This window comes from Leptosomus discolor, chromosome 18 (assembly GCF_034619465.1).
Source record: "Leptosomus discolor isolate bLepDis1 chromosome 18, bLepDis1.hap2, whole genome shotgun sequence".
NCBI classification, from domain to species: domain Eukaryota; kingdom Metazoa; phylum Chordata; class Aves; order Leptosomiformes; family Leptosomidae; genus Leptosomus; species Leptosomus discolor.
This window is the reverse complement of record NC_141408.1, coordinates 14,012,327-14,028,980: the sequence shown is the minus strand read 5'-3', so window position 1 is coordinate 14,028,980 and position 16,654 is coordinate 14,012,327. Positions and strand designations below refer to the sequence as shown.

The following is a 16,654-nucleotide window of genomic DNA, read 5'->3' as shown; positions in this document are numbered from 1 at the left end:
CTGCCACCACCTTCACCGGGCTGGGCCTCGCCCCCAGCCGGGCCCGCGGTCCGGGGCTCCCGAAGGGGTGTAAAGCCCTTCCCCAGCACACAGCGGGGGGTACCCGCCCCGGTGCTCACGGCAGCCTCTCCTCCGCGGGCAGGGACGTGCTCCCACCCGGGATGTGCAGCCCCGCTGCCCCTGCGTGGCCTCTGGCCTGGCTCATGGTGTTCTGGGGGGCCGGGGGGCTTCCACAGCCCCGTCCCCGTCCCCGGCAGCTTTTCCTACATGTCTTGAAGTTGCGAGCTGGCCGGGTTTGCTCGTATCTAAGGCATCCTCAGAGCAGCACCTGAATGCAAATCAAAGCCACAAGCAATTAAGTATATACTTACCGTTAATTACGTGTTTACACACATCAAGCACATCCCTGACAGGCGGCAGGACAGGGCGCTGAGCTCCCGGCGGAGGGAGGGCTCCTTACTCCTCCCCCGGTGCTCTCAGGGGACAGGGAAGGACGTAGGGGCACGGGGTGGGCGCAGGGGGCACCTGCCCCACCGCTTTGGGTGGCGTCTGAGGAGTGTCTGGCATTCCTTCGGCAAGCACAGGGAAAAAGGCGGGTTAAACGCTGCAACAGGGTGGGTGTTTTAAAACCAGACCTTTGCTCACGGACACGGACCGTCTTGCCCTGCGACTGGGGGAAGCGAGAACAAGTTTACAGATCTTTATTTTTAATTATTTTTCCCCCCCGGCTCCATTCAATCCTCTTTGCTCAGGCCCAGGTTTGCGCTGAGCCGCTGCTGTGCATCTCTGCCTTGGCCGCTGCGGCTCCAGCTCCACCAAAAACACCCGGCAGGTCGGGTGCGTGAAGAGATACCGCCGTGTTGTCGCCGGCTTCCGCGCAGCTTGACCTCAGTTAAGCGGGGCTAAATATGGCTCACGTCGGCAAAGTTTCCCATACTACTTCCTCCCCGACGGGAAAGCTGGGTGGTTTTTCTCGTCCCCGGCTACACTTAATGCAAAGGCCGGTCCTGACGCCCCAGCTCAGCCGGTGCGGCGACGAGGAGGGACGATGGGGACCCAGCAGCCGTCGGCAGAGGCTCATGGGGGGTCCCAGCCCACCGCCTCGTCGCTTTGTGCCATCTCGGGCGAGTCACCTGGCTCCTGCGGCGCTGGTCCTCGGCCCTCCCCGGGCGTTTCTTCACTTTCCAAGCGCGTTGCAAAACAGGAGCTGTTCTGTTCAGAGCGATGCTTTGCGGTTGTTCCGCGCCTCTCGAGCTATCTGCTGGCTGTTTTCCTTGAAACGCCAGAGCCCGCCGAGTGATTACATCAAAACCTGTTTGCATTAAAAAAAAAAAAAACCCAAAAAAACCCCAAACAGTTTCTCAGCCTTGTGACCCCAGAGGAAAGTTTGTGGATCGGTGCCCGGAGGGTTCGGCTGCCTGGAGTGGCCCAACCTGCTCGGGGGCACCTGCGGCTCTGCCTCGGGGAATTTGGAGCTTGCTTGGGTTTTGGCCACTTGTGCCTGCACCACGGCAGACCTCTGCGCTGATGCGTCCGGTGGGCAGCGCTGGAAACGTGCAAAATAGCGCCCTTGCTCTGCAGAAGCTCTGAATTAAGAAAAATAACCCCGAAAAAAAGGACTCGGAGGGGTTTGCTAGTGCACGAGCCACCCGCGGTCTCAGCCCCGCCGGCATCGCACCGGCCCGGCTCGCCCCTGGAGGGTTTGTTCTGCTCAGCAGAGATGTTCTTCCCAGGGGCAGAGCAGGGGCTGCAGGAGCGCCGAGAGAGGAGACCCGCCTTTGCACAGAGGGGGACACCACTGCCGCTCCTGCTTATTTTTCTCCCGGTCGGCCAGTGGGTTATTTTTGTTAACATTTATTAATGAAGCCTTGGGAGAGCTCTCTTTGTTAAGGGCTCACACTCACTTCGATTAAAGGCTAAGAAAACTACCCAAGCGTATCACTGAGTCATCAAAGAAACCCCGATGAGCACGTACAAGCCTCAACTCCACGTTCTTCTTGTTTTTACAACTAAAGAACCAAGAGGGGATGCAGGAACAAAACCTAGGAAGACTCAACGCCTTCTTACCGAGTCGGAGGAGAGGGGAAACAGAGCTGGAGCCCTCTCTCCTCTCGACGGCGTCCGGCTGAGCCCTCCCAGCCCCTCTCGCACCCCTGACGCATCCCGCAGCGGGGCGGCGATTGCCGGGAGAAAAGCTGCGTTGGGAGCGAAGCGAGCTGAGGCGCTGCCGAGAATCCCCGGGGCGAGGTGGGGGGGGGGGTAAAGCGCTCGCAGGAGCTGTATTTCTAAAGGGCAAGTCTATGCCAAACCTGACGAACTTCCCTTTACCCAGCATTATAACTGGAAACACAAAAAGCCACAGTGTTTGAAAACACATATTTACATTATATGTGCCCCAAAGCAGAATAAACAAAGGTTAGATTTGTAAGCTCTCCATCTTAATTAAAGCAGCACTGCTTTGGACAAACCCACATAACAGGTGGCTTGAGGTGGTGTGTTATTTAATTTATACCTCCCAGCTCCCTTAGTCATCGCGCTGGGACAGCGATAGCATCAGCAGCCACCCTGCTGCCGCGCGGGTACCCGTGGCGAGCACGCAAAGGGAATTTCTAGGCCACCAGGAACCGTGTGGCCCATTTACCACCGTCCCGAGGCTGCTCTTTTCCGCCTTTCCGAACAAAAATCTTCCCTCCTTTCTTCCTCAGCACTTCCCACCTCGTTGGGAAGGACGGAAATGCTACCGGGGCTGCCGGGGTGTCCCCTGCCTCCAGCACCCCGTGCCGAGGCTGGTTGTGGGGAGCATCCCGGGGACCAGGGCAGCACCAGGGCTGCCCCTCGGTGCCACAGCCCCGCTCTGCCCGATGCCGGCGCTGCCGAGACCCCGGTGCAGCCCTCGGCCGCTCGCAGGCCCTCCTGCCACCCAGCACGCGGCTCCCCGGGGTCAACCGCCTCCAGAAGCAGCAATACCCACGGTTAAATTGCCAAACCCACCTCGAGGCGTGACTCGCACGGAGAGGAGCGGTTCCATCCATCACGCTCAGCCACGAAACAGTTAATAAAGGGCCTATTTGCACAGGCGCCATTAGCTGTCCTGCTCGGGGAAGCCAGGCAGGGCAGGGGGATGCAGCTCCCCTCCGAGAACCCAGGAGCCCCAGGAGGACGGTCTAAACTCTGCCCATTTTATCCCATTATCCCTGCAGAAGCCCCCTGTGCGTTAGGACTCGTGGTGGGACGCCAGCGATAAAATCATAATTCGCTTTTCTGCCGCCTGCGCATCTCCCATGGTTAGAGAGCGGACGAGTTGGGCCGGGCGAGAGGCTGCCCCGCTGCAGGCTGCGCACCCCTGCACCCTCCTCAGGCTGCGCACCCCTGCGCCCTCCTCGCCCGGGACCTTCAAAGCGCTTTCCCCCAGCCCCTGCCTGCCTGCTGACGCGCCGTGCTCTGATTTCGCTCGGCGAGCATGTGCTTGCATCGCTAAGAATAGAAAATGTTGTCAAATATTTCAGCTTTAGAGGAGCCCCTTTTCTGTGCGTGCTCTGCTCCCCGAGCGACGCGGCGGGCTTTGAATTTCACAGCTCCGTGGGGCTTGGAGAGCCCTCGAGTGTGTAAATAAACTGCCACAACGGTGCTGAGAATGTGCTCCCCGCAGGCAGTTTCCCATCAGCTGCTTCCCAGCCTCGTGTCTTCTCCGATTTCCCTCTTTGCAGCCTCGACTTCCCTCTCAAACTGGTCAGGGAAGCGCGAAAGAGACGGTGAAGTACGTCAGGGGGAAGCACGCGTTGAAGCAGAGCGTGTGCCTGCTGCGAAGGCTCAGCCGCCGGCGGGACAGCCTCTCCGGCAGCACGGCCACCCCGTGCCGGCTCACGCCGTGGGGTGATTCCGTGCCCCTGAAGAGCCTCCCACCGCATCCCCCTGCCCACCGCATCCCTCTGCCCACCGCATCCCTCTGCCCAGCACCCGCCGGACAAGCGCATCCCTGACCTGCAGCAACACATGGGTGGAAGGTGCTGTGGGGGCAGAGCTGTTCCCTAGGCTGAGGGAAGGGAAAGCTCTTGCCAGACGGCTGCCCGCAGTCATCCTCTCCGCTCCCACGGAGCCCACTGCCACCCATCCCTCCCTCCATCCCTCGGGCAGCGGTGGCAGCGATGCCCTGCCCGCACCGTGCCAGGGCCACCACCACGCACGCCTGCCCCGGGGCTTGGGGGAGCACCGCTGCTGCTGCTGCTGCTGCTGCTGCTGCTGCTGCTGCTGGGGAGAGCGTCGTCGCCTTCTCGTCATTAGCACATCGGAAAACTCGCTCCACTTTTCAAAAGAGGAAAATAGGATGCAGGAAATTACCAGCCCGCTTGGCTGAATCACCGCAGAAAGGCACTACGGCAGGCGACGGAGAAGCAGCAAGAAGCTGCTCAGAGGGAAGGAGCCTCGTTAGCAGGGCTCGGCGGGGACGGCCGAACGCCGCCCGACTCTGCTCTCAGGTTTTTAGCACCCAACGTCGCGGTGCGCCGCTGCAGCAGCCACGTCTAAGGAGGCAGAGAGGGAAACTGGAAAAGCCAGCGCGATGCCCTCGGCTTTGCCTTCCCCCGGCACGCAGCACCGCCGAGGGCTGGCTCCTCCGTGGCTCGGCCGCTTGCCTCGCCGCCCAGCACATGCCGCGGCCGCGCGGGAGATGCTCGGTGCTTCCGGCCGGTGCGGCCCGCGGGACGGCGGCCAGCGAGCCCCGGCCGAGGAGGAGCGAGCGCGGCTATGTTTAGCCCTGCCGCCGGCGGGCAGCGCGCCGGGAAAGTGGCGTTATCTCTTCCCACCTCCTTGTCCTCAGCTGCGCCGGGGCTAATCTCCGCTTGGCACCTTGAGCGACGGAGCAGCCCCGCGCCACGAGCACCCAGTGTCCTTTTGGTGTTATTTCGGTTATCTCCGTCACAACTTTTTTTCCCCACAAAGCAGCTGCGGAAGAGCGGAGGAGCTGCCCGCCCTGCCGCTCGCCACGCTGGCCCCCGGGGACAGGCAGCAGGCTGCTGGCTTTGCCACCGTACTCCGGCACGTGCGAAAGTACTGCCCGCGCCCCAAAAGCGGGGCTGCCTGTCTGTGCTGCTGCAGGGGCACGCCTGCGGGGCACCCGGCACGCGGAAGGGGGGCGCAGTGCCGGGGCACCGATGCCACGCAGCGCGGGGTGCCCACGCTCGATGTCGATTCCTCCGCGTATATAGGATTGATATCTACCTTCCACGTTAGCATAAGGATAAACTTTTTCCCTGTGAGGGTGGCAGAGCCCTGGGACAGGCTGCCCAGGGGGGCGGTGGGGTCTCCTTCTCTGGAGACATTCAAAACCCGCCTGGACGCGTTCCTGTGTGACCTGCTCTGGGTGGTCCTGCCCTGGCAGGGGGGTTGGACTGGGTGATCTCCAGAGGTCCCTTCCGACCCCTGGCGTTCTGTGATCCTGTGATACGTGATTTACACAGAGACATGCAGACACACAGCGTTTTCTTTTCCGTTCAAGAACATTTCGGAGACCTGCTGGCGGGTGCTCCCCGACGCCTGCCCCGTGCTGCCCTCAGCATCTTGCTTTTGGGCAACCCGTGCCCTCCAGTAAAACATCCGCGGTTTGATCTGAAAACTTCACGAGGCCGCGCGCGTACCAATGACTTAGTGGCGCTCCTCCGGTTAATCACCAGTGACTGTTTTTAGCAATAATTCCTGCGGGGGCCAAGGACTGCAGGGAAACATCCGCTCCTGCCTTGCTCCTCTTCCCACCATCTGCCCCGGCTCTTCCCGGGCACGGGATGGACAGCAGCAGGCACGTAAGGTCAGTGCATTTAAGGGAAAAACACGGCCACTGAATTAGAGCAGCCAAGCCGGCGAGGAAATCCTAGCGCTAATCCCTGATCTTTCACTGACACACGGCAAAGCTCGAGCGAGCCGGCTGCTTCCCTCCTCCCCAGCCACAGCTGGAAAACAGGGATAATGCTGCATTACCTTCCCTGCGATTAATAGCAGCAAAGAGCTTGGAAATCCTTCGGGGAAGGGAACGGCGGGGATTAATACCCCAGCTAGATGGCCCCGGTCCCCTGGGACCTACCCGTGCCCCTGCCAACACCGTGCCCCATTTTCTTTATTCTTTGCTGTTTACTTTTTTTTTTTTTTTTTTTTTTTTCCCCGGGATCCGGGTGTTGTTTCGTCTCGCTTGGCAGCTATGGATTGCCTCCAAAATAATCGATATTTGTGCATTCGGCCGCATCGCTCAGCTGATCCCGTGGGGATGAGCAACCGGCACTGGTGGGAGCCTCGGGCAGAGCGTCCCCGCTCCGGCGAGGCGGTGAGAAAGCGGGCGGCCGCCCGCTTTCTCACCGCCTCGCCGGAGCGGGGACGCTCTGCCCGAAGCCTCCCACCAGTCAAGGAACCAACCCAGCACCATATTTCCAAAGGGTGAACAAAATCTTTGGCGAGACCCGGGCAGCTCCGGCTCAAAGGAATTCCGGTGCCACCGGGAAAATGTCCCACGTCACCCCACAAGTCAGGCAGGGGCTGCTGCTGCCTGTGCCTTCCCTCCGCTCTGCAGCTATTCGACGGGGATGGAGGAGTAACGTGGCCAAAGGAGGCAGAATCAAATCCAACCCAGGGCTACGGAGAGGAAGTTTTTTCTTAAATCTAAAAGAGTTTTTAAAAATCGCTAGAAAAATACAGACCTGCCCTTTGTCAGGCGGGAAATACGCAGAGTTCAGCAAACTGCCAAGTTTTTCCATTTTTAAATCTATGCTGGCGGGCTGGAGGCAGCTGCTTGCTGCAGTTTCTCGGTAAAACACCCTGCACCGTCCCTGCTGCGGGAGCCGGAGCTGTGGGTCCACGCTGGCAAATCTTCCCAGGTAGGGATCAGCGTGGTCTAAGCCCGTCAGGTTCCGTCACGTCATCAGCTACGCGGAGCGCAACCAAGTCATGCGAGAAAAACGGGTATTTTTTAACAAAATATCATACCTGAAGCGTGAATCGTTAGCTGACTCACAGAAATGTGAAACTCACTTAAGGGATGAATTAGAGCTATTAGAATACAGAGGTAATTACTCATGCGAACGATGCCCTTCTGAACTCTTTAATGATTACACAAATTAGTGCATAAAATTATGTTAATAGCCCTACCACCGTTGCATATACACGCAGCCCTGCGGTTGGGAGGGGACGGGCAGCGGGACGAGCCAGGGCCCTCTCACCACCCGGGACCGGGGTGAGCCAGGGCCAGGCGAGGCTGCAGCCCGTCCCGCGGCTCTGCCGGGGTGAGGTGAAGCGCCGTGAGGAGCACAGAGCACGGGTGGGCACGGCAGCACGGGTGGGCACGGCCGGACGGGTGGGCACGGCAGGCTCTGCGGTCTGACTCACTCGCCTTCTTCAGGCGTGCAGGAGAGGGATTTTAGGGAACGTTTGTTACACAAGGAACTTCCTGGAATCTTGATTATTTTTTTTTTCCTAAACATTCGGCTTTCTATTTGAAATAGCTTCAACGGCGATTCCAGATAAACTGCTCTTGGCCGTGCAGGTGCAGTGAGGATTACTTTGCACTGGGCATAGCAGACTCTTACCAAAGCTGTAGCTATTTTTAGCCAATCTAGAAATTACTATAATTTTGCTGTACAGCTAAAAACTATCTGTCGTTATCAGGAGTAAGAAATCTCGAGCCACCATTAACACGAACAGATCGATGAATGAGTCTGCTGTTCTAAAGCAGAAGTTTCTGTTCAAAAAAACCCCCAAAACAAACAGCAAAAAAAAAAAAAACAAACCCAAACTGTGGTTTCAAGAAGAAACCACAAGTTTTCTAACCATTTCTATCTCAGCACTAACGTTAGGTTTGTTAAGCACTCCGCTATCGGTATGATGGGCAATTAAGAAGGACAGATTCCCTCCCTCCCCGCTGCCCTTCCCAAACTGTTTGCACAATGAAGGCAGTATCACGCTCCGCTGCCGACGGGCAGCTGCGCCGGCCGAGGGCAGGACAGAGGGGCCACACAGCCCCGGGGCGGACAATTGCCCTCAGTTGTACCAACAAAGCGGCACTATCGGAAGCTCAGGACCATCTGAACAGGCAGAGCCCCCGTGCGCGGCTGGCAGGGAGCTGCTCCGGGGTAAAAGCACGGTGGCATCGAGGGGGTAACGCCGCGGCAGCCGAGGGTGGCTACCGGCCGGCTTCCAGCGGGGATGCGCAACTGGGTGAGAAACTCACCCGCATCTGTCCTTGGGATGGGAAACAATATGATTTAGGAAAGGGGGTTCAGTTTGGTTGGCCCCTCTGCTTGAATAAAGGCATTTCCACCTTCCAGTTACCACCCCTTTCCGCCTTCTTTGGAGCCAACAGACTCTCAAAAACACCGAGTTTTGGGAATAATACATTCATTAAAAAAAAAAAAAAAAAAAAAAAAAAAAGACACTTGTGCCTTGGTTTTGATCGGTTAAAATCCTAGAAAATCCGTTCCCGGAACAAGCGCTGGCAGAACAGCTAACGTGGTCTGCCCGCCCGCTCGCCTCCCAGCAGAACCTGTTTCCACTCATGTACGCCAGACATTCAAAGAAGTGGAAGTTTCACCCAAGAGCCACAGCTGGCGAGCGGGTGGCTCGCACGGCCCGCGCCTGGAAGCCAGCGTTCCCGCGAGGGAAGTGAAGCCGGCGCTGACTCAGGTTCATTTTCACCCTCAGCCTGAGAAGCCAAAGCGGGGAGGAGATGGCGCAGGGCTCCCCGGGCTGTGCCTGGCAGGAGTGATGGCTCCCACCGCCCAGCTGACTCCTACCCACCTCATCCACCCAGTTAACGAACTCAGAGAGACACGCTGTAATTAGAAACAGAGCAGGCACGGACTCCTGCACTTTTCCTAGCGCTACTGACACTGGTTTTCAGCACGTTTCTGAGGTAATCGTTTAATTCCTCCATTTGTAAAGTCCGTTCTGTCCGTCAGAGAACACGATACCCCCTGGGGGGGGGAGCCGGGCTGGCTGCTGCGGGCCAGAACCAGAAATTCAAAACAAGGCGCTCGGGGAAAGCCTCGGTTCGCCCGGTCAGGGGGGCTGCGCTGCTCCATCGGCCGCACGGCCGGCTGGTAACCGTGCGACCCCACGAAAGGTTTTACAGGAGGGGGAAAAAAAAAAAAAAAAGGTTGAGAGGCACAAAACGCACCAGAGCTCCGCAAAGTGAAGAGTTTTGTTACAGGATCTCGAAGCGCTTTACTGAACGGCGTCGTGAGGAGCCCACCGAGGGCCGGCGGGAAGGGGCTGGTGGCGATGCCGGGGCGGACGCGCAGCAGCAGGAGCGCGGGGCCGGCAGGTCGCCTGCCGTAGCGACCCGCCCTCTCTCTGCCCCTGGTGTGGAAAGCCAAAATGAGAGAAGGAACTTCAGGGCCGCGCCGTTCCCTCCCGTTTTCCCAGTGAAACGAAAACGCAGCGTTTCCACGTGCCGGGGAGGGTCACAGCCCGCTCGCAGGGGTCTCGGTGTCGGGAGCTTCGCATGAAGGTGATGTGGTTCACGAATCCCAGTGCAGGGGAACGCTGGAGCGACCACCCCCTCCTCGGCAGAGCTCAGCGCCCTCCCGTGCTCCCCCCGGGGAGGAACGGCCTTTCCGCGGGGTGGTGTTTACTGCCAACCACTCCGAGATAATCTCCGAGGCAAACAGTCGTCAAGTATTTCCCACTCGCCTCGTTCAGCTGCGCGCAACAGAGCCGAGAGCCGGCGCATCCGCCCTCTCTGCGCTCACCTCCGGCTCTCCCGCGCCAGCACCGAGCTCGGCAGTTTTAAAGCCTTCCTGCACCTTGCAGCTTGCACAGGTACTTGTGTGTCTTCGAGGCAGCTGAACCACCCCGTAAATTAGTGCTCCGGCACGTTAATTAGCTCCTTACGAACTTGCTTAGAGCCATGGCTGTGCCTGGACTCCCTGGGTCAGAAGCCAGACTCTTGTACTTCAAAGAAGGGGCTGTGACCCCTTTGTCTACTGGGGTCCCGGCCTCCTTCGCTCTTCCTCCCCCCGCAAAGTTCACTTTCTTTCCAAGCACCACGCGGCCAGAGAGCAATCCTCTCCAAATACCACTTCAGCTCAGTCAAACCAAACTCTTCAGGTTTCCTTTTGTGAAACGCTTCGCTTCCCTGAGCACACTCGTAACCTTTGCTTTAGAACTGCTCCCGTTCCACTTTCCTTCAACACAGGCGATGAACAGATCGAGGCCCCGAAGGCTTCGGGGTTTTTTGGGCCAAACTTCCCCTCGCTTCACCACCATAGACCGACGTGTCAAGCACGTGGCGCCTGCTCTACTCCCTGGTTTCCCACACCCTGACAAACAAACTTCTCCGGCAAGCGCCACCCCACCGTCACGCTCCCCCAACTCACCCCCCCGGCTCATCCCCACGGTTCTTCTCCTTGTCTTCCCACCCGGCATCATCCCATGGCCACTCGAGCATCCAAGTCTGTTCTGCGCATAACCGAGCTTGTACCTGCCCCCGCTAAACGCAGCGCTTTGCGATCAGGATTTCACCAGTTTTGGACAAAAGTCTCTCTCATGCACTCGTCTTCGGCGACACGGTGTTCTGCAGGGAAAGAGGGTTCTGTAACACACCACCGCCTCCGTCGCCACACGCAGCCTCCTGCAGGGTTCTACACGTGCCACGCTTAAACCCCAAACCTGCTAATCCTGCCCCAAACACAAACCCTGTCTTACCAACCGATCTTCCTGCCCTGCTCCCCATGGGACGCTCCGTTTCCCCGCCACGCAGAAGCAACCCCAGGCACCATCTCCGGGGGGCAAAGCGCACGGTGCTGACGCCGGCACCCGCCGCGGTGGGACGCAAGGCGCCCACCAAAGCCGCTCTGTCGCTGCCCCCCTCCGCCGGGCAGGGGAGAGGAACCAAAACGACGGGAGATCAACGTCACGGGCAAAACGGCCTCAGCTGGGGGAAAGTTAATTGAATTCACTACCAATGACATCACAGAAGGGTAATGAGAAATAACCCGAAATCTTAAAAGCACCTTCCCCCCTCCCTTCTTCCCAGGCCTAACTTCCCTCCCGATTTCTCTCCCTCCTCCCCCCAGCAGCGCAGAGGGATGGGGAAGGGGGGTTGGGGTCAGTTCATCACACCAGAACACACCTCCCACCCTTCTCCTGCTCCACCGTGGGGTGTCCCCCCCCCCCAGCAGACACTCCTCCACCAACTTCTCCCACACGGGCCCTTCCCACAGGCTGCAGCTCTTCCCAAACTGCTCCACCGTGGGTCCCTTCCCTCGGGAAGGGAGGGCTGCAGCGCAGGCTCTCCCCAGCATCACAGCCCCCTCTGGGCATCCCCCTGCTCCCAGGCAGGTCCCCCGGGGGCGGCAGGTGGGTGCCTGCTCCGCCGCGGGGCTGCAGGGTCAGCCTGCCTCACCGTGGTCTTCACCAGGGGCTGCAGGGGAACCTCTACCCCGGTGCCCGGGCGCCTCCTCCCGCTGCTCCACCACCCTGGGTGCCTGCGGGGCTGTTTCGCTTTCCCTCGCTCCAGCTGCGGTGGTCAGAGGCACCACCACCACCATCACCCAGGGGCTCAGCCTTGACCAGCGGCACGTCCATCCTGGAGCCACCTGGAATTGGCTTTGTTGGACACAGCGGAAGCTTCCAGCAGCTTCTCACAGCAACCCCCCGGCCCCTTGCAGCCCCCCACTACCAAACCCTCACCCCGCCAACCCAGCGCACCTCAACACGGACCTGAGGGACCCCGGGACAGGCCAAGCTGCCGCCCACAGGGTGCAGCAACCCCTTCCCGCTCCACACGCCACCGCACTCCTCCATCAAAGCCATCCAGCCCCGAGCAGCCTCATCCCGCCAGACGCCCCAAGGAACCCTCACGTACCCGGACACTCCACCCAGGGAAGGTGCCGCGGTCCCAGCCCGGCCGCGGGGGTGATTCCCCCGCCACCGCGGTGACCTGCCGTCACCCCTCGCCTGCTGCCGCCTCCACCACCACACACACCGGCCCGACCCCTATTTACTCCTTACCGGGGCAGCGCCGAGCCCCCCTAATCTCACATTTTCCCTTTGGGGTGCCCTTAAAGAGAGCACCAGGAGCAGCGCCATTAATATTAAAGCGCCCTCGTTTAAGCAGTGAGAATTCCTTCCTTTCCCCCCCTCGTACAACAAATTCCACCCATTTCCCAGGGAACTGATCCTTTCTTCAGGAGCAGCTCAAACATCAACGCTTCCTGTGAAACACTGCATCTCTGTGGAACACAAAAGCCTTTTGTCCGAAAACCCGCGATTTCACAAGGCCGCAGCGGCGAGCAGAGACCCAGGCTCTCGGCAACAAAGGAGGACAACCGTGCACGGGTTTTTTTAAAAATTTTATTTGTCAAAGAAACAAGGCGATAGCCAATTGAAAACCTACTCAATCTTTAACTCCAATTTTCATCTTTAAATTTAGAGAAATGACTTATTTACTTTTTTTTTTAAACAAACCCCCCTTTTTCCCCTTTATCGTTTACCATCTACTCGTGCTGAATCCTTCCAAGGAGATTGCTCCAGCGTACCTCTCCAGGTCCTCGCTTTGCTCCTTTTACCAAAAAACATGAAAAACTCCATCGTGCATCTTAAGGGCTCCAATCGTCAAAAATAGGAAAAAAGAAATCTTTGGAATAGCCAATTGAGTTGAATAAAAAAATCCACACGAATGCGGTTTGGTTGGGGCAGGAATCCACTCCTATGTTCCTGGTAATTTGATCCCGCTCCATGAATCCTTGCAATTCAGCCTCCCTATCCTATCCACATTATGATTTGAATCCAATGATCCAGCTCCAAGGATTGGGATCCAGTGAGCCCTCTCCAATCCAAACCTTTATAACCAGCAAAACCAAAAAAGAGGAGGCAAAAAGTTAGATACTGTAATGAAAAAATAGGATTCTGGGGAATGATCAGTTATGTTTGCCATCAATTAATACAGATGTACATTAATAACTATCAATTCCCCAAAGCAAACTTTCGAATGGTGATGCTCAGATAACTTTTTTTCAGAAATGTTAATTACTATTTGGAGGAAACATCGCAATATTTACAATACGCCAACGGAAAATGCCAACATACTCATTGCTCGTACGGTGGTGCGCTACAGGTTTTGTGGTTGCAAAAAATGTTTATGAAACTGGAAAAGCTTACTGGTAAAGCTATCACCTACTGGATGTCTAAGCTACAGCTAGCACTCCCAGCTGGAAGGGAACAGGATTAACGCCCCGGAGTTGTCAAACACAGCGGTGAGTCATTGCGAATTACTCTGAGGGGGCAGGGCTGAGACTTACGAAATTATTCCCAACTAGGTTTTCTATTTTTTGCTCTCATTCTGATACTTATAAAAATGAAATAGCAACGCTGTATCAGTCACACAGAGGACATGCAGATTTTAGCAGTATTGATATTATACTCTGATCGGAAGATACCCTTGATCTACTACAAGTGCACAAAGACTACAGGACATTCACACTTGTCACCAAATGCTGCGTGACGAAGTAAACCAATGCTCCCACCCCCGTCCCGGTTTATTCCTTTAAAAAACTAGAATGGAATAGAGAGTTACAAAAGCAAGTAGTTTGCCACAATTGCCCCCCAAAAGGGGTTTTAAAGAAAAGGGCAATTGCAGTCGGCGGGAACTAGACCATGCCTGAAGGGACACGTCGGTGCACGCACTCAATTAACCTGTCTCTCAGTATAAGGTCAATACTGCCAAGTTCATCTGTGACAATAGCACTTGGAGTCATACCATTGCCTCCATTATTGATCTGATCCTCCTCAATCCTCCTTTTGACAATCCTAAAATGATTGACATGTGCTCCACAATCCTTTAATCCAAAGCATTCTTAATCCATCTCTTCAGATATGTCTACAGAAAGACACACGAAAAGGCAAGATAAAATATAAGATCCCCCAGAAGAGACAAGTTAGCCACAAACATCCCAACATCCCCAGCTCGTATAAACCATAGCTGAACACTGAGACATTTACACAGCAATACCACGGTCCGAAGAATGTTGGTAGTTAACTAGAACTAAAGCGAAACAAGCCTGACTGACATCAATTAAAATACAATTTACCAAAGACATGAGGGGAATGTTGATGTTAAGGAGCAAATACTCACTAGGGATTTTACACAAGAATGCAATTCAACACTTCAGCCAATTTGAATAAAACAGTTTGAATTAAAAAAAAATGAAAGACTGTACTAAGTAAAGGAAAACTGTGTACAACATGGGGTTCTACAAAAAGATCAGAGCTAGTGATCGTTTATGTACGAGATCGGGATCTGCTGTGGCGGGGAGAGTAGCGTGGAGATCCTCTGCTTCTTCTTGGGGAATAACTGCGGCTTCTGCTGTTGCTTCGACTACGGCTTCTGCTACGACTACGGCTGCGTGACCGAGATCTTCCATAGCTTGGGCTTCTTGGGCCATCAACTTTAACACGGATGTAGGCAGTTTCTCCCTATTGAATAGACAGAACTTTCGATTGAAAAGTCTAGGCTTTAGGGCCATCTTTTTAGGCATGCTGACAGACTGAAGATATCGTTTACTACAGCACAGAAATAGACACCAACGCTTTAAATCTACCTCCTGACCAACTGACCACAGACTTATTTCGCTGCCTTGTACACGACGAACACCACACGTTCCTTACCTTCACATCCTACTGTTAAGCCCCTTGTATCCAATTCTGGCCAAAGAAAGTAAGTATGAAACCTACCTCGTGGGATCTAAATTTAGTGTTATCCAGTTTTCGCACAGCGTAGGTCATATCTTCCTTCCGTACAAACTCCACGACACCAGTGCCATCTCGGAAAACATCAGCATAACATACATCACCTGCTTCACGCATGTGATCCTTTAAATCCTGCCAACTTCCACTTGGAGGCAGCCCTAGATAAAAAAAAAGCAAGACATCGTATTCTCACCTCCTGTAGTTACAACAATCAAAAAGACACTATGTAGGAGGCGGCCGCGCTGCCTCGAGGAGCTGTTCGCACCCTACGGCCATGCCGCTCCTCCCAGGCTACGCCAGGTGATGCTTTTGAAGCAACAACTTGGAGCTGCATCACCCCTCGCTGGGAAGCTTGCCTGGAGGACCCCGGGGGAGGACTTGGGCTAACAGAGAGAGAGAGGAATGACTCACCCGAGACGATCACTCTGTACTCCGAGCGCCGGGACGGGGGGCCGTACCTGCCCCGGGGGGCTCCACCCCCTCCGCCACCGCCGCCGCCTCTGCCGGTGCCCCGGCCGCTCCGAGGGAACTCCACGCGGAGGCGATAGCCATCGTAATCGTAGCCGTCCCGCCCGTAGACGGCGTCCTCCGCGTCCCTGCGGGACGGGACGGGGCGGTGAGCGTGGCCGCCCGTCCCCCCGCGCCGCGCCCTGCCCACGCACCGCCCCCCCGCCTTTGTTCCCGCTTCCCGCCGGCCCCACCCCGCGCCGCCCGCCGCCCCTCTCCCCGGGCCCCCGGCAGCGGGGCCGCCACCCGCAACGGCGCGGGGGCCCGTTAGCGCGGCCCGAGGCCCGGCGCGGCGGGAAGGAGGGAGGGGGCCGATGCTGCACGGGCGGCGAGAGGCACCTCCCGGGCGGCCGCCCCCGCCTCAGGCCCGGGATGGGGGGGGAGGGGGGGTGCGGACGGGGACAGACACAAGCCAGGCCGCGGCGGGGCCCAAGCCCCCACCCCCCACCCCCTCCCAGGGGAGGGCCCGAGGGTGGTTGGGGTCTCACCTGGGGTCCTCAAACTCGACGAAAGCGAAGGGCGGGCCCCCGCGGCGGTTCTTGAGGTCGATGTCGCGGATGGCCCCGTACTTGTAGAAGACGTCCTCGATGTCCTTGGTGCGGATGTCGGGGGGCAGGTTCCCCACGTAGATGCGGCAGTCGTTGTTGCCGGCTGGGCCGCGGATCACGCCCCCTCCGGACATGGCAAGGTCAGCAATGGCTGCGGCGGTGGAGGGCCGGAGCGCGGAGAGCGGGCGGGCGAGCAGGCGGCGGGGCCGGGCCGGGCACACGGGAGCGCACACGCCGCCTCCCCCAACAACCGCTTCAAAATGGCGACGGCGGCTCCCCTCGCGGTCCTACTGCGCGCAGCGATTTCACCCCGGGACGCAGCACCTCCCGCGCTGGCGGCGAACGAGGCGGTGCCCGCGTCTTCCGCCGCGCCCTCACTCCGCCGTCCTACGCATGCGCGGCTTCGGAGGAAAGTAGTTCCTCCCTTCTTGCCCCTCACCAGCTCTACCCAAGAAGCCGAACCCGCACCGGCGCTGCAGCTCCTGAGCGCGAGGGTGCAGCGAGCTCGGTTCTCCCTCGGAAACCTCTCGCTGCCCGCGGTGGGGGAAGAACGCAATCCCCGGCGGCGGTTTTTAACGGCGGCAGGCCGTATGGCGTCACATCCGGTGCGGCGTCCGCGCCAAGAAGACCCGGCCGGGGCAGGGGAGGGTGTATCCCACAATGCATCGCGGCGGCGGGGGGCGCTTGGCGCCAAGGCGCTGGGGCGTGTCCCACAATGCACCGCGGGGGTGGAGGGGGGGGGGGGGGGGCGGTTGGGCCGTGTGCAGCGGCTGAGGGGAGGCGGGCGGGATGGCGGCGGGGCCGGCGGGCGGTCGGTGTCCGCTGCGAGCAGAGGGGCTGCGGCCGCACCGGCGCTTTAGCCGCGGCTCTGTCCC

At 58.0% G+C, this 16,654-nt stretch overlaps 1 protein-coding gene across 2 annotated transcripts; it reads right to left on the bottom strand.

Annotated features, from left to right (window-relative positions):
- Positions 1 to 12,314: 12,314 nt before the first annotated feature.
- Positions 12,315 to 15,994, bottom strand: SRSF1 (serine and arginine rich splicing factor 1). 2 transcript variants are annotated; one of them, XR_015183949.1, is made up of 6 exons: positions 15,720 to 15,994; positions 15,136 to 15,320; positions 14,710 to 14,882; positions 14,265 to 14,451; positions 13,736 to 13,855; positions 12,315 to 12,818 (listed from the first exon to the last, which is right to left on the bottom strand). XR_015183949.1 is itself a non-coding variant. In XM_086475029.1 (5 exons), exons 1-5 carry the CDS (start codon positions 15,911 to 15,913, stop codon positions 13,833 to 13,835), a joined length of 762 nt encoding a protein of 253 aa, XP_086331155.1. In that variant the 5' UTR covers positions 15,914 to 15,994; the 3' UTR covers positions 12,315 to 13,832. The 2 variants fall into 2 exon arrangements, 1 of the variants encoding a protein (XP_086331155.1); XM_086475029.1 differs by having other exon boundaries at positions 12,315 to 13,855.
- Between the last annotated feature and the right edge of the window lie 660 nt (positions 15,995 to 16,654).